Source organism: Solanum stenotomum, chromosome 3, assembly GCF_019186545.1.
Source record: "Solanum stenotomum isolate F172 chromosome 3, ASM1918654v1, whole genome shotgun sequence".
Taxonomy (NCBI): Eukaryota; Viridiplantae; Streptophyta; class Magnoliopsida; order Solanales; family Solanaceae; genus Solanum; species Solanum stenotomum.
Window position 1 is genome coordinate 23616665 of NC_064284.1, and position 20242 is coordinate 23636906.

The window sequence follows — 20242 nt, forward strand, 5'->3', positions numbered from 1 at the left end:
GACTACATATCAATTATGAATATTGTGATAAAATACTTATATTAATTATTATTCTTAAGTGGTGTGCAAAATTCTAAGTGGACAAGTAAAAGTGAATAGAAGGTGTACCTGATGTACAAACGTAAGTTGCAAAAAAACTTTTCTTCATAGACAAAATTCAACATGCTTCACGGATTGGTACAATCAATATAATGAGGCACCGAAATAAATGAATGGTCATACTTCAATAATAGATTTAAAGATGCATTAAAGGAAAAATAAAGAAAAATATCCTTTTTTTTTCGATAGTCATGCATGTTGCTGTCTTGCTGAAAGAGTGTCTTTATTTCATCTCTTATGAAGACACTTGATCATGGCTTCTACAACTCTTCTTCATTCGTCAACAGATTTTTAACTATAAATATACTTTTATACTCCGGCTTCAAACTATGTACAATGAGTTTCCTAATCATTGTCCTTGTGATAGCTTTCTCTGGATCTAATTTGTTATATTTCATTGTATAATTTTTTTACCTTTGAAAGTATTGACTGATTGTCATATTCCATTATGAGATCAACAAAACCTCATTTTCAAGTCTTTGTGATCGTGCGCCATTCTTCTTCATAAAAATTATCGCGAACATATCCCAAGCTTCTATAAGTGTTTTGATGTTCTTATTCCATTGCGATCTTATCTTCACTGTTATAGTGAAAAGCATATATGGCATTTTCCCCCCTGCCTCGACATGATTGACTTGAATGACACAAACTTCTTTATTTGTAGCTTTGAAATTATGGCTAATCAAGATGGTTTGTCAGTAATTCAATATGATAAATATATTGAATATAACATGAATTCATATCGATTTGTCATGAATAACATGACACAATTTTAAAATGTATTTGTACCTTCTTTGTTTGTAGCTTTGAAATCGTAAAAAAGATGTAGCATGAATAAAGTGAAATAAATAAAAGAGAGGTATATGAATGACAAGAAAAAGAAATGGCGCCAAGAGAGGTACCGTGAATGAAATAAAAAAAATGAAAAGAGGTACCAAGAGTGAAAAGTTGATATCATAAAAATGTGAATTATCCAAAATGATAACTAGCTAGATTGAATATAACATAAAGACGTATCGATTTGTCATTACTTGCATGCCGTCATTCTAAAATATATCTTCTCTTTTGTTTATAGCTATAAAATCATAATGATTCAATATGATTTCTGAGTAATCAAACACAATAATTAAGTTAAATACAACATGAAGTTACACACATCTATCATGACTTGCAAGTTGCATGCCATAGTTCATATTGATTCCTCTTTCTTCAAGCACTGCCACACAACTCAAGGGTATTTTATTTCGGAATTAATTCATCAAACTTAAAACTGCCTAAGTATTTATCAGCCGGGTGTTGGGTCGAATGAACACTCTCAAGCTAGAACAAGACCAAGAAACCAGTGAAATATATATAAAATATAAGCAAAGAGCTAGATGTCTTGAAGTAATATTTGCAAAATTTTCAGTCAGAAACAGCAAAATGCTCTGTGCAAAGATAACAAATTGAATGTGGTCAATCATCCTACAAAAGAAACTACATTTCTAACAGTAAATTTACAAAGTACAGAGACAAATGTTTCAACAATGTAATCCCCCTACTTGTGAGGTATTCTGGAGTGTACAGCATATACCCGGGGGAGAATAACGCACCAGAAGGGAAAACAAAAACCATACACCCCCATCCACAGTCAGAAGCAACAGCTGCAAGTCACAATATTAAGACTCTGCATTGGGCTGCTGTTGCTTTCTCATTGGAAGTTAGCACTTTTATTTACTTCCCTTGAATGCTGAAAGAGAAAAGAATGATCTCGATGCTGAAAAACAAAACACCAAAAACATTAAGGAGATGAAGGACATATACATAACTAGAAGTTTAATCTTCAAAAATACAGGAATTTAGACACAACTTATAACATAAAAGGAAGAAAACCTTTTGTTGTACTTGCTGGAGCTGAAAGCCGGCTTGCTTGCAGTTTCTGAGCAGCAATTCTGCCAATACTTGTTTGAGCTGCAAGTATCCGGTCTATGTAAGGTTTACCGATAGTAGAATTATGAAACAGATCTCAAATGCAAGCAGCAAACTTACAGACAACTAAAGCGGTTTTACTAGAATAGAAAAATAAAATGTTTGCTGTGAAGTACAAGGAAATACCGGATAGCTCATAGTCTTCTGAAGACATTTTTGGTTGTCCAGAATGCTTGCCATGAAGTGTAGCCTTTCTCAGTAGATTGTCAGAACTACTTTTGGTGAGAAGTTTAGAATCCTCTGGATCCTCCTCACCTTCTGAGAAGACAGATGGGCTTGAAACACCAGTTGAATTTGAATCAGTCTTACTCTTACGAGCAAACTTTAGAAGCCGCTTCAATCCTTTCGGCACATCCTTCTGATAAACCATGGTAGGAGGATTCTCAGCATTACCCCAGTCAATAACATCTTCACTGCTTTCTTCAAGCAACATTTGAGACAGAGAATGACGAACTCGTGGACTTGAGATTTTTAAAGTTGTAACATCAGTCAGAGATTCATTAGGACCAAAACCATCATTACATGGAAGGACTTGATCCTCCTGCTCCTCTATCACCACCCAGGCGCGAGGAGAAATGTTAGATTCCTCTTCAACCTCTCTGTTCAGTGCAGACTCTTCCATCCTTCCAAAATCATCTTCATTATCTGGTGTAACCTTATTGCAGCTCTCCGTATCTGCATACTTTTGAGGGCTGTTTAACTTAATTGCAGAGTCTTCATCTTCATGGATCTTTAACTCCTCAAGACCCTTGTCCTGCAGTTGATTAAGAGGACTAGAAGCAACAGAGGCAATTTCATTCTCCTCAGCTTGAACAAAGTCCGTAGATTCCCTCAAAGATTTTTCAGGCTGAGATGAAACTTTGGCCTTTATGACTGAACTATGACCAGATGCAGTACCTGACCCCTTACGAAGAAAAGGCTTTGCCTCCTTTGATTCCAGAGGCACCACACTACTTTTCTTGGTTACCCTGCCGAGTCTAGGTTTAGCAGAGGATGCAGAATCTCCAGGGGTAGGCTGAACTCTGGCTTTCGAAGGTTTGCTAGCTTTTGTCAAAGTCTGCTGCTTCTTGTCATTCCCATTTGTAACATTCTTTCTGATATTACTCGGGGGTGTTTTCACAGATTTTGCTTGGGGTTGTATCTTCTCAACCTTTTGGCTTGTCTGAGGAACTGCTGTTGTTGGCTGTGATCTTCTACGGGTAGGTGTAGTAGTACCTGCAGAATTTGTTGTAGAAGGAGTTTTAGCAGTTGATGTCCCTGCAACTCTTGGTGACGGCAAAGACGGCCATGACTTCCGTGTTGCTGGCAGTTGCGATGCTTTTGATGAAGCTTTCTTTGCAACAGAAGGTTTGGGAGTTTCATCCTTGGTATTTGTGGATTCAGGGGATTTCTTGACTGTTCTCTGGGTTCTCTTAATATTTGTTTTTTTACTAACATTATTTGCATTTCCTGTGACAATTTCAGCTTTTCTTTCATCAAGAATTTGTTGCATTGCTTTCAATTGTTTATCCGTCTCTGCTCTATTCCTAGCAGCTTCACCACGAAGTTTCTCATCCCTCTTTTCTTTGTAAGGATCATAGAAACCACCTCGACGCTCGGCGGGACGGCTCTGGTTTTTTCCATTACTTGCTGCCAAGTTCCGATATTTGCTAGGCTTGGTTTCCATCATTTTTGTAAGCAATTGGTCTAGCTCTGCTTCCTTTTGTCGAGTCCATTCAACTGAGGCATTTAACTTTTCACCCATTTCTTCATCTTGGTTAGGGAGAGATCCCTCTGTTGTAACATTTGGACTATATCCTTTTTCTTCAGTTAAGTTTTGTTTGAAATCAGTAGCAGCCACCTCGGTGTCATGGCTTACGGGAGGAGGATATGAATCGGGTTTCTTTTCCAAAATAGTCTCAGTTTCTTGATTTTCTAATTTATTGATAGCCTCGGAAACTGGATCATCAAAAGCAACATCAACAGAGCCTTTAAAGTTTTCACACACACCTGAACTCCATCTTCTCAAAACCGCTTTATTAGCACCAACTGACGCACTTAATAGTGACTTTGTCCTTTGATAATCAACAGCTTGCCCTTTCTGTTTGCTCTCAAAGAGACTGATTGCATCTTGCACACTCATTCTACAGGCATTCTTCTCAGCCTTTTTTGAGGTTTGCTCAGAATCTTCTTCATCACTACCGCTAGCAGCATCATCTTTATGAGAGAGAGACCTTTCTCTGGCAGGAAAGTAATTTAGACTCTTAATCGTTATAGCAGTGGATCTTCGTGACCCAGACCTCCCGATTTGGACTCTTCGCATTGGAGATGCAGACCTTCTCGGAGATGCAGATCTTATGAGAGTCCGACTTCTTTCCACTGATGGTTGTTCCTCCTCACTTGAACAAGAAGATTCTTCAGTTCCTGATGAGTTTTGCCTCTCCATCTGTGCAGCTTTTGCAGGGGAAGCACTATACTTCACTGGTGTATCCAACTTTGGTGGTCCAGATGTTTGAGAATTGCCCCCTTCTGAACCAACCTTGTCATTTGTGACATCAACTTTTGAAAGGGAGAACTCTTTACTCGGAAAGCCAATAGCCCTGTTCTCCTCGCTCACAGCAATAAACTTCTGCAGACAGTTCCTGAAACAGACAACACATGATCATAATGCAGTCATTAGCCTGCTAAAAATGATTAAAGGCATTAGATCCTCCAGACCACTTGTTCTACCATGACTTACCTCAATTCAACAGCTCCAAAATAGTAAGAGAACTTTTCTATGTTAAGAATATCTTCAAAAGAGCATGTAGTGCCAGCAGCTTGGTTTAAAGCAGCAGCTAATTCCCCTTTTAAAGCAGTCAACCTCAAATCCATTGCCCTCAGCAATTCATTTCTGTTCACCATTATATTATTTGGATGATTTGAAGATGCTAGATTAATTTCTGAAATTCAGAATTGTAAGAGGCATAGGGACATACTTGGAAGCATCTGATGAAGCGCTATCATCTTCCTGGAGTGGTATCAAAGATCATGTTATCTTTCAATGTGTATATGCAATAACTTCTGAAAAAGACAATAAATAAAAAATATTCCAGAAACAGAGATGGATAATTTACTTGCTGTAACGATGACACTGCACCACTTGAGTAATCGCATTCTGCTAGAAGTAAGAAAAACAATATTAGTTGTTATTTTCCCTTTTTTTCTGATTGAGACTCCACAAGAGAGAAACAGTTGCAGAAGCAACCACAATCCCGTTAAACAGACTAATCTAGGCTACATTGTTTTTTTTGAGAAAGTAATCTAGGCTACATTGTTCAGCAGGAACAGTAAGACTAACCTGCTTCCCCGCTCCCAATACGATCCTGAGGACCCTAAAGGAATAATAAGCCCATTATTATACTGCTTGTTACAGGTTCTATAGATTGATTGAAGGGTCAGAATAATTATACGAAAAAAGATGAAAATCACCTTTGAATATAAAGAAACATGAAATTTCCGAGTTTCTTCAAGCTGAGATATTTCATTTACCATGGCCTTGGCCATAGCAATTATAGGTGATGAGCTGATAATACGAAGAAACCTGGAAATACAGGTATTGAAGTATGCGGATACGGAAGTTCAGAAAAAAAGTTTAAAAGACAGTTTGAAGTATATGATGGCTGAGTGTACCTGATCAATGTGGATTTTGTAAACCATTTAGCATCACTAAGATTCCCTAGAGGTCTAAATCTGAAATTGGCATCTGATCCCTTTGAGTGCAAAGATTTGATTTTGGGAGAATGAAGTATCAACTGCTCCAGAAGTCCAGAGGCCGCTGTTACTAACTTGTTGCCGTAGCAGATATGTGACTCATACCTGCACCCAAAATATATTTAAAATAGGAACAATTATTATCAGGAGAGCCGTGATAATAATGTTGGCATAACAGATAGGTGTCTCTATTGAGGTTTGAAGAATTAATTTTCTTTCCACAGTGTTCATGGAATTGACTGAGTTCATTTTGACTTCACATAATCAATGGAAATTATTTGATCTTTCAGCAGCTGATTAACAATATCATGTTCGTGTGTTTACTCTTACAATTATAAGATTTGTTCTTCGAAAGAGCAATTGTGGCTTGACAATCACAGTGCATAGACACAGGAGGAAGGACATCATGTATTAAAGGGATATTCACTAAGAAATATCTTAGCCACTCAACCACAGATTTAGCTAAATCCAAAGCTACTAATGCTGACTCCATAGTCGATCTAGCAATGATTGTTTGACAACTTATTTGTATAATACTGCACCACCACCTAAGGTGAACACATACACAAAGATCCAAATCCAGTTTGCATCATAATACCCTTCTAACGTAAAAGGAAATCCACTATACAATATACCATAATTCATGATTCCTCTAAAGTCTAAAATATTTCATCAATCTAATTAATGCAAACCAACGCTTTTTAATGGGATTATGAGTATATCTACTCAATCTACACACAACATAGGCTATATCAGGCCTAGTAAAATTCATTAACTGCAACAGACTCCAATAATCTAAACATATTAACACTGAACAACTGGTCACCATTATTCTATTTCAATTGAGAGTTAGCATCATAAGGAGTGATCGCAAGTATCATCTCAAAACATTCAAACTTCTTAAGAAATCTTTCCACATAATGTTCTTGTGACAACATTACTAATTGCTAATATCATATTTACTTCACCCACCCAGATCTTTCATAACAAAATTAGTAGACAAAAGTAGTTTGATATTTTGCACAATATTTAAACTTGCACCAAATATGAGCATACCATCAACATATAAGCATATTATCACATAATCATTGCCTATTACTTTAGTTAAAATTAATCAGTCTAAGTTTGATTCATAATTCAAAAGACACCAAATCTGTTACATTTGGATCATGCAAACCCAACAATTTAAATGTTTCTTCCTTTAATTTCTTTTAAAATATGTAGGAGATTGTAGGAAAAATATTTATTTCAAAAATATTTGTTGCAAGTGTATTTGAGAAACCAAACATAAAGTGTATTTGAGAAGTTAAAATCTCATGGCTGATGAAAGCAATGTGGCAGTAAAAGAATTAGACAAGTAAATTCTTACAATTGTCAACACCTCTCATCACTTGTCAAATGGTGGCAATGGAATGCTTATGCGAAAGCAAATGTTAAAACACAAGTCTCAATGGAGATCTTTCCTTAAGCCTATAAATAGGCATGAACATTTACAACAATAGAACCCAATACAAGCTACAGAATTATGTCAAGTGCCCCAAATACTGGGCTTTAAAAGTAAGCTACGACAACCCCAACTGGTTAATGAGCCTAATGAAGCCAACAGAAAAACTGAAAATGATACAGCCAATTGAAATTTAAACAAAAGTCTAACCTGTTCTGGCTTGGGAAAATTTGAAATTCAACATAGTCCATCAAGACATCAGCATCTATTCCATCCTCCATATCTCGTCTCTTTAAAGCCTAAGCCTGGTGAAAGGAAACTGGTTAAAGACCTCAATGTAAGAATAGCATGATTACTCATTACTCTCAATCGTTTTAAGCAGTAGCAGTAATATATATGCAAGAGGAAGTCATCTGACGTGCACCAACTTCAACAAAGAAGTCATTTTGATCTAAGAAAACTCAAACATAACAAATTTACACTAAAGATAGCTGTAAAAGTAGCTACCAACTCAAACACATTGCCTATTCAAGATTTTAAGGGAACATACAAGGACCAAAATCAGGCAAGTTGACCTTAAAAAATGAACCAACCCAACATTACCAAAAATATTTTTAACCTGACAAAACAACATTAAAATAATCAAATCTCAACTGTTCATAGATCAATAAGCTGAAATTAAACAAAAATAACGAAGAGCACACAGAAGCTCATTCAAAATCTAATCTGCCATTTGATTCAATTCATCGTTATTTCTTAACTTCCTTTCAGAAGCACAAAAAAAAACAATCTTGGCAACAGTTTAGAAAAGTACCACTGACCCAGAAATGCTTAGTCCAAGAATGTCAAGTTTCAAACTTGGATTAACTAAAATCTTCCTGGGTTTCTGCAGAAGAATAAAATGCAGGTTGTAAATAAAGCACACCCTTCAAAGTTGGAGAAAAAGAAAAAAGTAAGTTGTTGCCTTGTTAGTGAAGATCTCAAATGGGGGTTCGATTCAAGAACATAAAAAGAGTTACAATCTTTACACTTTGATAAAAGTTGTGGTCACATCCCCAGTTGGAGTGTCGAGAGAAAAAAGCAAAGAAAGAAGAGAACTTTGAGTGTAAGGAAGAAGATAAAAAGAAGGGAGCAAAAAACTTACAGAGACTGTGTGACTCTGTTTAGAGAGAGAGAAGCAGAGGTTAGTGGAGGAGTGGGTGTGTGGGTGGTAGAGTGGGGATGAAAAAGTGGTGATTGCGTTTGAGGAAAGCTTAATACTTGGGGTAGTAACTACATGATGATGTGTTTATTATTGCACCCAACTATCAGATCATGTTTCATTATGAAATTTAAAATAAAATAAAAAGATTTTATTTTTATATTAAAACTATTTTTTTGAAAATTAGAGATTTTTTCTAATAAATATTATTTGAAGTACTTTTTGTAAGTAATCTAAAGTAAGAATATCTTTTTGTTATTTTAAAATTCTATTAAATTTTGAAATTTTATGATCAAAATGTATTTTTTTTAGTTTGAAATTTTTTAATGGCCAAAAAGGTATTTTCTACGTCTCAATTTATGTTTGATCTGTAACGGAATTTAAAAAATAAAGACAATCTTTGTTATGTTTACCAGATTGTCCTTTACTAAAGTTATTTCAAGGCTTATTTTAATTGACGTTTCTTCAAAATAAAAATGTTAAGTTTGTCCCAATAAGATGATATCGTCAAATAATTAACAAATAAAAAAAATATGTATAAATTGAGATAGAGAGACTAAATTATTTTTTTTCAAATATGGGAACGAAGTAAAGAGTGTACGACCATCTATGAATTCAAATTCAAACTAAGTTGGTGGTCCTCTCTTCATAAAAAAATAGCAAAAATGGTCCCTTATATTTTGAGCTAAAGTCAAGGGGATCATTTAAATATTGAAAGTGATAATAGATTAATTCTAATTAATTATTTAATAAGTTTTGATTGAAAATTTTAATATGAACTGTAAGTTTATTTAATTTTTTACAAGAACTCATATTTGAAGTTTTTTCTTTTTGGTTTATATTACTCTTAATCTTTTTTTTTTAGAGTTGTGTGCGGTTCTTTTAAGGTATAGTTTTTGTTACTCTCTCTCCATTCCAATGATGCGAAATTATTTGACAAGATACCAAGTTTTAAAATGAAATGAAGACTTTTGAAACTTATAATCTAAAAAAGTTATAAATATTTATATGACTATAAATCATCTCATTAAGAATAAATAAAATGCAAAGTTTAAAGTTAAGTTATTACAAAATATTAAAATATATCATTTTTTTAGGATGATTTATAAAGAAAGAGTATCACATAAACTAAAACCATACAAGTAATTTTATCTATTTTTGGTGTATAATGCAATATTCGGTGTTTTGGTTTGTAAGGTTTGATGGAAGGTGTTTTTGGTTAAAAATATTCTTAAAAACAATCTATTAGTGAGTTTGTTAAATATTTGATGGAATAAAAATCTATTTTTAGTAAATTTATAAAATCAAAATTGCTTAGAGATATATTTTGGGGTCATTTTGAACCATTTCCTATACCCAAGGGACTTTTCTTGTCATTTTCTTGTCCTCTCTCTTCCGCTTGTTTGTTTTATCTACGAAACGTTGCTATTCTTATGCTCTTTTCTTTTTTGAAAATTGTTTTCAAATATTCCATTAGTTTTTTTTATTTGATAATTTTTTAATTCTAACTTTCCACGTGACAGTATAAAACCAAAAAAAATACAAAATATTTTCAGTTTAAGATTATAAAATTCAAATAATTTTTTTACTTTCTCAAATTTTGTATCAAGTCAAAATCAAGCAATCAAATTGGAATAGATGAGTAATATTGCTAGGAAAAGCCCTATAGGCTATAGGTAATTTTGGCAAATGGTTGAGGAGAGGAAGTCAAACTAGCTGGACTCATGTTCCACACAGCATAATTTGCATTTTGAAATGTAAACAGTACCTTCTCTATGACTAATGGACTTAATTTGTCACTTTTATTTAAGCTTAAAAATGAAAATTTTGGACTGTCCAACATAAGAATAAGTGTAGGGTAGTTGCAAACTTGTAACTTAAAACTCTTGACACAATGATAAAAGTTATTCCATTTGTTCCGTTCACTTTTACTTGTTCAAACTCTTAAGTCACTGTTAAATTGTAACCAATAGTTAAAAAGTAAAATCTTAGCTAAATGTGATTGTATTAGGGGTGTGTATCGATTGGTTCGATTTTAAGTATTATCGATTCGATTTTTGAATTTTTAAATATGCTAAACCGATAACCAAACCAATAAGATATTTGTTGTCGATTTTCAATTTATTGATTTTGGTCTTTAACAGTTCAATTTTCAGTTTAACCAATAAAAAAATGATTTCAAAACAAATACATGACTTGTCCAACAATTCAACACAAAATCAAAAAAAAAAAAAAAAAAGAGAAATCTAATTACTCATTGAGTGCAAAAATTCTGCTTAGTGTAGTAAAGTATAGCAAATACTCACAATTCACAACCCTAGTCGTTGCCTAACCTTTGCCGTCGTCGCTGTTAGTTCTTTAGGTTTTTGACATTGTCAACGTAAAGACTAAAGTAATACTAAAACCTAAAGAGTAAATGTAGAGATCATAATTAATTAAGTAATGTTAATTGTGTAAGATCGTTATAGTTATAGTCTAATATAGTGATTATATTAATATTTTTTGTTTGATATTTATGTACGACTAAAAATTAAAATAGTAAATTATTATATTCTTAATGAGTTATCAGTTAACCCAATATAAAAAATCAATACCGAACCGATAACCCAATAATTTTTTTTATAAAATCATTAAATAACCGTTAACCCAATAACAATAAACCAATATTTTTCGATTCGATTTTTCACACCCCAGGTTGTATAGATCTTTTTATCTCTTTTTGGGATATTATGCTACATTACAAGAACATAGTGTGACACGTCAAACAATTGGAAATTGAAGATAGGACTTTTAATATGATAGGGAATAGGAATAAAAGAAGTGATAGAGAGACAGCTGCATGGGAATGGTGGACCTATAGCTTGACTTAGAAGAAAGCAACACATAAGGCAAATGCTAAATACACAGACAGCAGCCACTTCTTTTTAGTAAATCTTGAAGCAACAGTAATTCACACAAGATGCCTAATTTCCAATTTCCATGTGGTTTTTGGTGTCACCAGATTCAAATAAACTAAACCATATCCCTTTCTTCTTGTCTCTATTCATCTCCAGTCCTCGCACACCTAATTTTTTATCTCTAAATATGCCAGTTTCCAAGACCAACCCTTTTCAACAGCGGAGACATCCATTTCCTTCCCATTTTGCCCGCTCTATAACCATTTCGTCCTAGTAGGTAGAAGCTTATCTATGTAATTCAAAACTAGAGTGCTAGTATTATACTAGGAGAACCCTCTATTCACTGGAAAATTACAGCCTTTACCAGATAGAATGGCAATGAAATGTCTAATATAAAAGCCATAAAGTAGTGGATATAGCATATATATCACATGCTGCAAGAACTATCTAAACTTGGCATATATACCACATGCTGCAAGAGCTACCTAAACTATCTTGAATGACACAGATTTTTTTACTCTAGGAGAGCCCACAGCATCTAAATATGGTTTTTAAGCTACATAGTAGGATACCTCTTCCTCAATTGGTTCAACTCTGGACATCGTACAACAGAGAAGAAGCTTGACCTGAGAGTTGATTAAAGTAATTATAAATCTTGAAGCATGGATCATTTCCCTTCTATCTTGAAACCAAAATAACAGTTGAAACCAAAGTCTTAAGCATAACTTAGCAAGCCTCGTTGGCCACGATTTGGAACAGGGGAACTCCAGTTTCATAGTTCAAATTGCTTACCAAGTTACAGTAAACAAAAACCATACACAAATAGAGGGAGAAACACTCAATAACTAAAGAGAAGTAGAAAAATCATTCACTTAAGGAAACAACAAGCAGTGTCACTTAAACATAACACTGTGCTCTCAACCATTTAAAGCATTAGAATGGCTGAAGTAAATGAGACTTGCTGGTTAACTACCTCTGACTACGACTCAGTAGACAGCCCTAAGTTACAAAAGCACTAGCAGTACACTAGAAATCATCTAGAATACCTCATCTAACAGGGAAATCACCCAAGCAACCACATTACAAACAAACGGTACAGTTTAAAGTAAATAGAGATGACACAACTCAAACCATTCCTTTGGGTACAAGACTAAAAAACACTATACTAGTGATACAATGTTACCTGAGGCATTCCTCCATCAGTAACAATCTTAGACATCAGGGGAGCAGGATAATTAGTCAGTTAGACCATACATGGACCAGTCCAAGCCTGTTCCCAGTATAGATCTCATTGCGCTCTTCGTCATAGAAAAGGGCAGTGATGTCTTCTAGGGCTTCTGCAACAGTGCTCCTAATTCTGGAATCTTGGACCCGCTTATTTGAGTAGTAACTTTTTTTACCAGGCACACTGCCACTAGCATTACAATCATCAGTGGCCTTGCCGCTGGTTGCTTTTATTTTAGCAAGGCATTTACCAGTCAGAATATTGCTGATATTAATAGATCCCGCTGCCAAACAACAATACTCAAAACTCAGAAATCCATAAAATAAATATACAACAAAAAATAACCGAAGAGATAAACATCAAATCTGCAAATAATCCCACTAGTTCAGCCCTCAAGGTATTACTCCCTGGCTCTATGCATACTAAAATATGTTGAGGCAATCTGTAATACAGGACATGTGTGGCACATTAATCATATTTATCATGATATACAGCCAAATATAGAGTAGGTCCAAAATTTTGACCTCCTTAGTAAAAATGGCAAGTTTTTTGTTCTTCCAACAAATTTTAAAACAAATATTACTACAAGTTATTTCAAATAGTACATGCTTCCAACAGACATCTTTATTTTTTAACATTTCAGTCAATTATTTAGACTCTTGTATACCATACTAAACAAACAACAACAACAATAATGTGTCAATTCCAAGCTAGCGGAGTCGGCAATATGAATCCCTCACTAAACATGCCAATACATTTATTCCAGTATCTACCCAACATTTAAAGACGATGATGATAAAAACAACTTTAATTAAAACAAGACTAACGTAAAAAATAATGATGGAGCTAACAAGTAAAAATAACAACAACAACAACAGCGGTAGTGTACTAATAATAATAATCATTCAAAGAGTTTACTCTTAAACAGCATGGAAGTCAACCCTCACTTAAAATGGATTTACATAAGAGTGTTGTTTTCAATCATCAAGTAAGAATTGAGGAATTCTCAAAATCCAACATACCATTTCCTTCAGATAAGGGATCATCAGAATCAGCTTTGCAGTATGAAATAATTAGGTCCTGATCACTAGTTATGTAAATGTTGTTAGTATTGCAATCAGGATGCCATAAAAGGTGATCCTCAAATGAAGTAACAAGCTCCCCGCGGAAGTTCCAAACAGCAACTGTTCTGTTTCTGAATGTCAAGAACAACTGGTTCTCATACAGAAATATGAACGCTGAGGGGGTCATGAACTCAGTCCTGCTAACTTCCGTCAACTCAGAGTTACGTACCTGCATCCAGTAGTTCATTAGATAAAATGATAAAGGAACACAATGAACTGTGGAATATAGAGCTACTCACATCCAGAATCTGAAGATTCTCATTCTCTTGCTTGACAAGAAGCTTTTCATTAAACTGTTCAATGAAATCAACCTTCTTATTTCGGTGAAGAAGATGGTTGAAAGATTTAAGAACAGTACCGTCCTCGATGGACAGAATCTTCAGAGGCACATGGCCACTAGCTTTGGTAAATATTAACAACATGATTCCCGGGCTGCTTAAAAGAACAAGGGAGAAATCATTAAAAAATTATAAGACAAGCTATCCAGGTCTTGTCAAGCCAATTCACAGCAAGGTTATGAAAAATATATTTGTATACCACAATCAATCAGAATTTTATTCAGTGGAATGAACCCACATTACTTAATCATCCATTCTTCACTTGGTCATAACCTTTCAAACGTGAGATCTTCAAAGATTTATGTTATTCCCACAACTAAATAGAATCTTAAAAAGCACTATCACACAAACAAACAAAAGCTATTAAACATCTGGGGAGACAGGAAAAAACCAACATACGGAGAATTAGAAGGGAGCAACACACAAAATTGAGGACATCATAAAAATGTTAAAAAAATTGGTAGCGACTCAAGCAAACATGAAATTATACACAAATAATACTCCCTCCGTTTTGACCTGTTTGCTTGCTTTTGGCTTGACACGGAGTTTAAGACAATAAAGAAGACTTAAATCTTGTGGTCCTAAACTAAAGATAGGTAGAATGCACCAAATGTTCTTTAATCTTGTGTTCTTAAATGTGCCACGTGGAAAGTTAGAAATAAAGATTTGCCAAAAAAAATAGAGGAATTCTTTTTTACACGAATTTAAAGAAAAGTAAGACAAACAAATTGAAACAGAGGGAGTAGTTCTTAAGACCATTCACGAAAAAAAGTTAGTTTGAATACTAGCTAAAGCATTTATATGGTAAGCTTATTAGGGATCAAGTAATAATTGCAATAGCTTATTGACCGGGAATGACACCCGAAGCAAGAATATAATGCAGACAAGTGTTTCCACACAATTACTCAAGCAACAAATCAAGCCATACATGCAAAAAGTAATGAGTTTACCTTATTTTAATCTCTTGAACATTTTTGTCCGAGATTGAATATAACATTGTGTAATTCTTCAGGTCAAACACCTTGTATATGCTGATGAAAGTGAAAAGAGTTCCGTAAGTACAAAAACTACTTCACATGAATAAAAAACACCGGATCTATTTTTTTGGAATGGGCGAGTGGGATCTCTTTGGCACTAAAAGAGGGACTTTATAAAAGCACAATTACCTATCCTGGGCAGAGTAAGTAAGAACTTTCCCATTGACATCATCGAACTCCACAAAACCAGGCCATTTTAATGACTCTGACTCGAATAAAGCAAAGCCAGCATCTGGTTTACCCCTCCGAATATATCTAATTTTATCAAACATATCAGATTAGAACATGATAAAAGAGCATACGTAAGAGAGAAACCAAGATGTAGTAGCTATCGCATACTCAATTCTTGTAGTTCTGCATTTCAAGGAACTGAAATTATCTGATGCATAGACGGAAACAGTGATGAGCGAGTCATTGTTTTTATTGTAAAACAAACTTCGTATAACTTCATCTGGACTGATGTTCAGAAAGCATATTCTCTCATTTGTCTCTGCATTATTTGTAACAATATGGATCAATTTACTTGAAGTCACTGCACATGCACAGAGGTGATAGATAGATAGATAGATAGGGGAGAGGATACAAATATACAGGAAAAATTATCAACAATTTGCTTTACCTCGACTAAATGCTGCACAGACGCCAGATTGTGCAAGGGCAAAGACAATATCACGTGCAGCAACTATCTCAATTATCTTTGATCTTTTCTTAAGAAAAGGAAGCACCATGGCACAATGTCCCTTAGGGTCATGGGTGTCATATTCCTCCTAAGATCATAAGTAAATGAAATGAAGGTGTCAGCAGAACTAAATTAACAAGAAAGGATATGTAACAACAATAGAATTTCAACTAACTGGAAATTATTTTTTGATGGAATACTGAATTGCATCAAGAAAACAACAATTCGTATGTGGTAAATCATTTCAAGAAAATACATATACTTAAAAACAATGAAATTCTTCCTTCTCAAAAACCAACCCTCAAAGGCCACAATCTGTAAACCCTGTTCTTTTTTCTTAGCTTTATAGTCCACGCTCATTTCTAGAAACACAAACGACAGAATTTCCAATGAACTTAACCAACTCAGAAATGGAGATACTTAATTCCCAGAATCTAAAAGGTAGAATTAAAAAAGTAAATCTATATATTAGTCGGACATTAATGATGGAATAAATCACAGACAACATAAAAAGATATGTTATCAGAACAATGAACTTTTAACATGCAATCAGCAAAAGACTTCTCATCATACAGCATGAATTCCATTACAAACGTGCAGAAGACATCTATTACTTAGATATAAGCTATCAGCTCTCTCGTGTTACCTGCTCTAAAATGCATCACTTAAGGCAAAACAATAATAATTCTGTTTCTCGGTTACCTTTCTCAAAAAAAAAAAAACTCTGTTTCATGCTATTACTTGGCATTTCAAACCGGATGTTCATTAGTTCAATTAAAATGTTGCACAAATTTCAAGTCAAACTAGCTATCAGCTTTCTTTTTCTTTTTTTTTTGCATCAAAGAGAGTTGACTCAAACACCTATATGATGCAAAAAAAAAAAAGTACAGAGAATACACTGTAGTAAATCAACTCAGCAACTCATGTCATGTTTGCTCAACAAAGATAAAAGAATGAGCTGGTTAAATTCCTTCACCCAGGTTAAGGATCTATTCTAGCCAGCTTCCTGCTACTGTTCGACATGAATAGATAGGAACTGGAAGAGATTCTGTTAAACTTTCAGATGACAGAGATATCACTGTTCAGAGCAATTTATCCAGGAAAAAGAAGAAAGTTCAAAGTAAAACTTCTTAGCATTAAAAGAAAAAGACAAAAAAAAAAAAAAAAAGTTAATTAGAACTGTCTGAACACAGAAGAAATAATTTCAACTGTTCTGGCAACCTAATAAGAAAATTGCAATTCTTACTCAATGCCCAAGACTATTTTCAGTATAAATCTTAGGATAACCATTTCTTAAACTGAATTTAGTTTTAGACCAAATTTCAATATTGTAAAGGGATAGAACCTCTTATATACAACTACAATGCATAAGAAATAACTGAACAACCCATTCACCATATAGAACTAATTATCAAACCCACTACATTAGGCGAAGTGCACTCAACTTCTGTTTGAACTATAACTCTGTCCCAGCATAAACACCAACAAGCATTCTCCTAGACCTCTTTAAGACTGCTAAGATCTGCGACAATTCAACCACATATATCTCCAGCTTCTTACCTATAACGTAACACCCAAATAGAACACAAATTCATCCTCCATGCGGTTTTCCCCTTATAAATCCAAATAAGGTGTTTTCCCGGTTTTGGCAAAAGAGGTAAACAACTTTTAGCTCTTCTTCTATATCCAACCCTTAGAAGCGAGAAGATTGTCGATAAACATTCACTTCATCAATCACAGCCTCACATCAATTCTCCAATATATTTAGAAGTCCATTTGGCAAAATCCTCCATTCATGACATAAAATCACTCGAGTGGAGACACGGAGTTAATTTACCTATATGGTCCCCAAACAAGAAAAAAAAGAACTGCACTGTAAACCTATCTATGCACCTCTTAGTATCCCCAAACCTCTCAACCACCATAAACCCAATTTATGTTCCACTTCATTCAACAGGGACTACGAAATCTCAAGATATACAAAACTTAAGGAACGAATTAATTCAAAACCAAGAATTGAGAAAAGATCCATTCATACCTGCAATCGAATATTTCGAAAGCGCTCCTGAGCATCGCTCATACTGAAAGAACGGTCACGCTTTGAACAAATCTCCCTCCTCTGTAGCTTCTTGACGCTATTCACAAACCCATCAATCCCTCCACGAGAACGCTTCTTAGCCACCACCCTCTTACCACAACACGGACGAGGACTAGCAGATATTCTCCGCCCATCCATCTCAAAATCAAACACAACACTACGGAACAAATTCTACAAATCTTAACCCTAATACAACTAATTGCACATCATATACACAACATAACAGCTTCAATACACACTTTCTATAGGGTTCTAATGGAAGATGTGGCTTTCAATTAAAACCCTAAATCTCAATGACCCAGATGGAAAATTTAGGGCTTTTCCAACCCCCCGCAAACAGGCCTACTCAAGAATAGTTTTTCGTATAGTTTCTTGAATAAAACCGCAACAAAAACAAAGTATAATCTTCACTGGTATTACAAAAAACAGTGTTCGGATTTGGCAGGGGGGAGGGGATAGGCCAAGAGGGGCCGGAGATGAAAGAGAGAGAAAGCAATGTGTCGGATTTCAAAAACACACCTTCAAAGGGCTTTTGACGGTGCATTCATTTTTCTCTCAATCATGAGCTTCACTGTCATAGTACTCTCTTAAATAGTGTTTGGACCAAATTTAGGTGAACCCAAATTATTACTCCAAATTGAAAATATGTGCTACTCCCAAGTTAATCTAGCAACTTTTTTGAATTCAAATTACTTAGATTGGTAAGAGTAACAATTAGAGTCTTCAGAGATATGACGACTCGTGTTATACAATCATTTCAGACTTCGTTTCTATCATGAATTAACTGTTAGATCATCAACGTTTAATCTTAGCATGAAAAATATAATAGAAAAGGAATAATGTGATTTCAAATAACCTAAATTAGTGAAAAAGTTACTTTGTTTACATCGGAAAACCTAATAAATTGAAAATTTTCTATTGATTCGGTTATTTCTAGTCAAGTGGAGTTCTAGAGTGGATCTACGGTAAAGAGGTTTCTTGATGTGTGGCAGCTTGAGTGGTGCCGTCATTTTGGATTTTCAACACGTATCAATGATATCTTCAATCAACGAGTAGATCATTACTAAATCCAAATATTGATTAAAAATAACAAAAGTGAAAACGAAATAACTTTGAATTCAAAGGAGGAAAAAATGACTTTTAGAGTAGATTTGTCGCAAAGAGAAGTTATGTAGGATATGACGATTAATGTTGTGTCGTCATTTTGAATTCTCAAAATTTTGTGCTTGAATCAAACTAGTAGAACATAAACATATAAGCACAATTCATCCTCTAGATGGATTGAGAGATGAGTCAATCAATGTATACATTGTACCAATCTCGCACTCTCTTTGTTGTTCTTTTGCCTTTTTGAAAACTCCGAAGAGGACTTTTACAATAGATGTGAGTTGATGTCTGTTGACAAGTGCAAAACACAATATGATTAAGCGCTTCGCTAGTCAAAGATATTATAGTAAAGTATCATATCCACAAGGATTGGTTCTAGTAGAAATTCAATATAATTTCTTTCAGTATAATTCAGAAAATCAAATCTTGTGTGGTAAAACCACTATGTTGAAAAATGTAAATTATTATCACTAATTATTCAATAAAATATGAAACGAATATTAAAAAATGACTATCAATTAAGGGACTTAGGGACACAAACAATACGATATCAAGGTTGCAATTCTAAGGATATTACTTAAGTTCAAGGTTCACAAATAAATATTTTTGTTTCTTACGAATACAAAAGTTGATTACTATTTCTATCAATAAGTAAAACTCTTCTTTCGAATGAATTTGACTTCCAATAGACTAGTAATGTAAACAAAGTAAACATACACAAAGATGTACTGAAATGGTTAGTTCTAGGAAAGCTTCTTGTGAATACTTTCTAACGATTATCCTTTACAACAGTTCTCAAGCTCTTTCGATTACTTCATGAACTATGAATCAAGAATTGAACTGTGGGATAAAAAGATAATAATCAAGACACTTTTCTTTCGATTAAAATGCAAAAGAATAACTAACTTTTCAATACTAATATGAATAGCAATTCACGGTTTTATGCCTTCGAATAAAAGCATAACCCAAAAGTAACAACCTTACATCATATTGTCTTTGCCCTATTAAGAATTTACTCCATAGAAATAAACAAGTTCACAAAAATATGGAAAAAACTAGAAGACATTACAAACAACTCTTAATTCCAACTTTCATTTTGGATTAGAGTGATGTACCATTCTTCGTTCTTTCTTCTTCTTCTTGCTTCTTGTGAGTTTTACGCTTTTTCAGACGCCCTAAACTTTGGGATCAGTTCTCCTTATAAAGCATGGGGTCTGCCTCTTTAAAATCTCAAAAATATTGTTAATTTAGACTTATTTTCATCGAGGTCCTGCGCGGCCATGCACTGGAGAT

The 20242-nt window shown here is 34.3% G+C and overlaps 2 protein-coding genes across 9 annotated transcripts; both read right to left on the reverse strand.

Moving 5' to 3' along the window:
- Positions 1–1482: 1482 nt before the first annotated feature.
- LOC125859317 (uncharacterized) lies at positions 1483–8406 on the reverse strand. Of its 8 annotated transcripts, XM_049539034.1 has the most exons (12): positions 8272–8398; positions 8058–8129; positions 7454–7548; positions 5719–5904; positions 5518–5629; positions 5387–5420; positions 5163–5206; positions 5025–5056; positions 4787–4939; positions 2194–4688; positions 1972–2049; positions 1483–1855 (listed from the first exon to the last, which is right to left on the reverse strand). In XM_049539034.1, the coding sequence occupies exons 3-12, from the start codon at positions 7522–7524 to the stop codon at positions 1809–1811; spliced, it is 3252 nt and encodes a 1083-aa protein (XP_049394991.1). In that variant the 5' UTR covers positions 7525–7548; positions 8058–8129; positions 8272–8398; the 3' UTR covers positions 1483–1808. The 8 variants fall into 8 exon arrangements, with proteins under 8 accessions (XP_049394991.1, XP_049394992.1, XP_049394989.1 ...); XM_049539035.1 differs by lacking the exon at positions 8058–8129 and having other exon boundaries at positions 8388–8406; XM_049539032.1 differs by having other exon boundaries at positions 8065–8400.
- Positions 8407–12198: 3792 nt separating this feature from the next.
- On the reverse strand, positions 12199–18393 carry LOC125859323 (uncharacterized). The gene is made up of 8 exons (XM_049539047.1): positions 17783–18393; positions 15685–15832; positions 15405–15555; positions 15195–15320; positions 14979–15059; positions 13930–14122; positions 13589–13859; positions 12199–12849 (listed from the first exon to the last, which is right to left on the reverse strand). Exons 1-8 carry the CDS (start codon positions 17978–17980, stop codon positions 12581–12583), a joined length of 1437 nt encoding a protein of 478 aa, XP_049395004.1. The 5' UTR covers positions 17981–18393; the 3' UTR covers positions 12199–12580.
- Positions 18394–20242: the final 1849 nt, after the last annotated feature.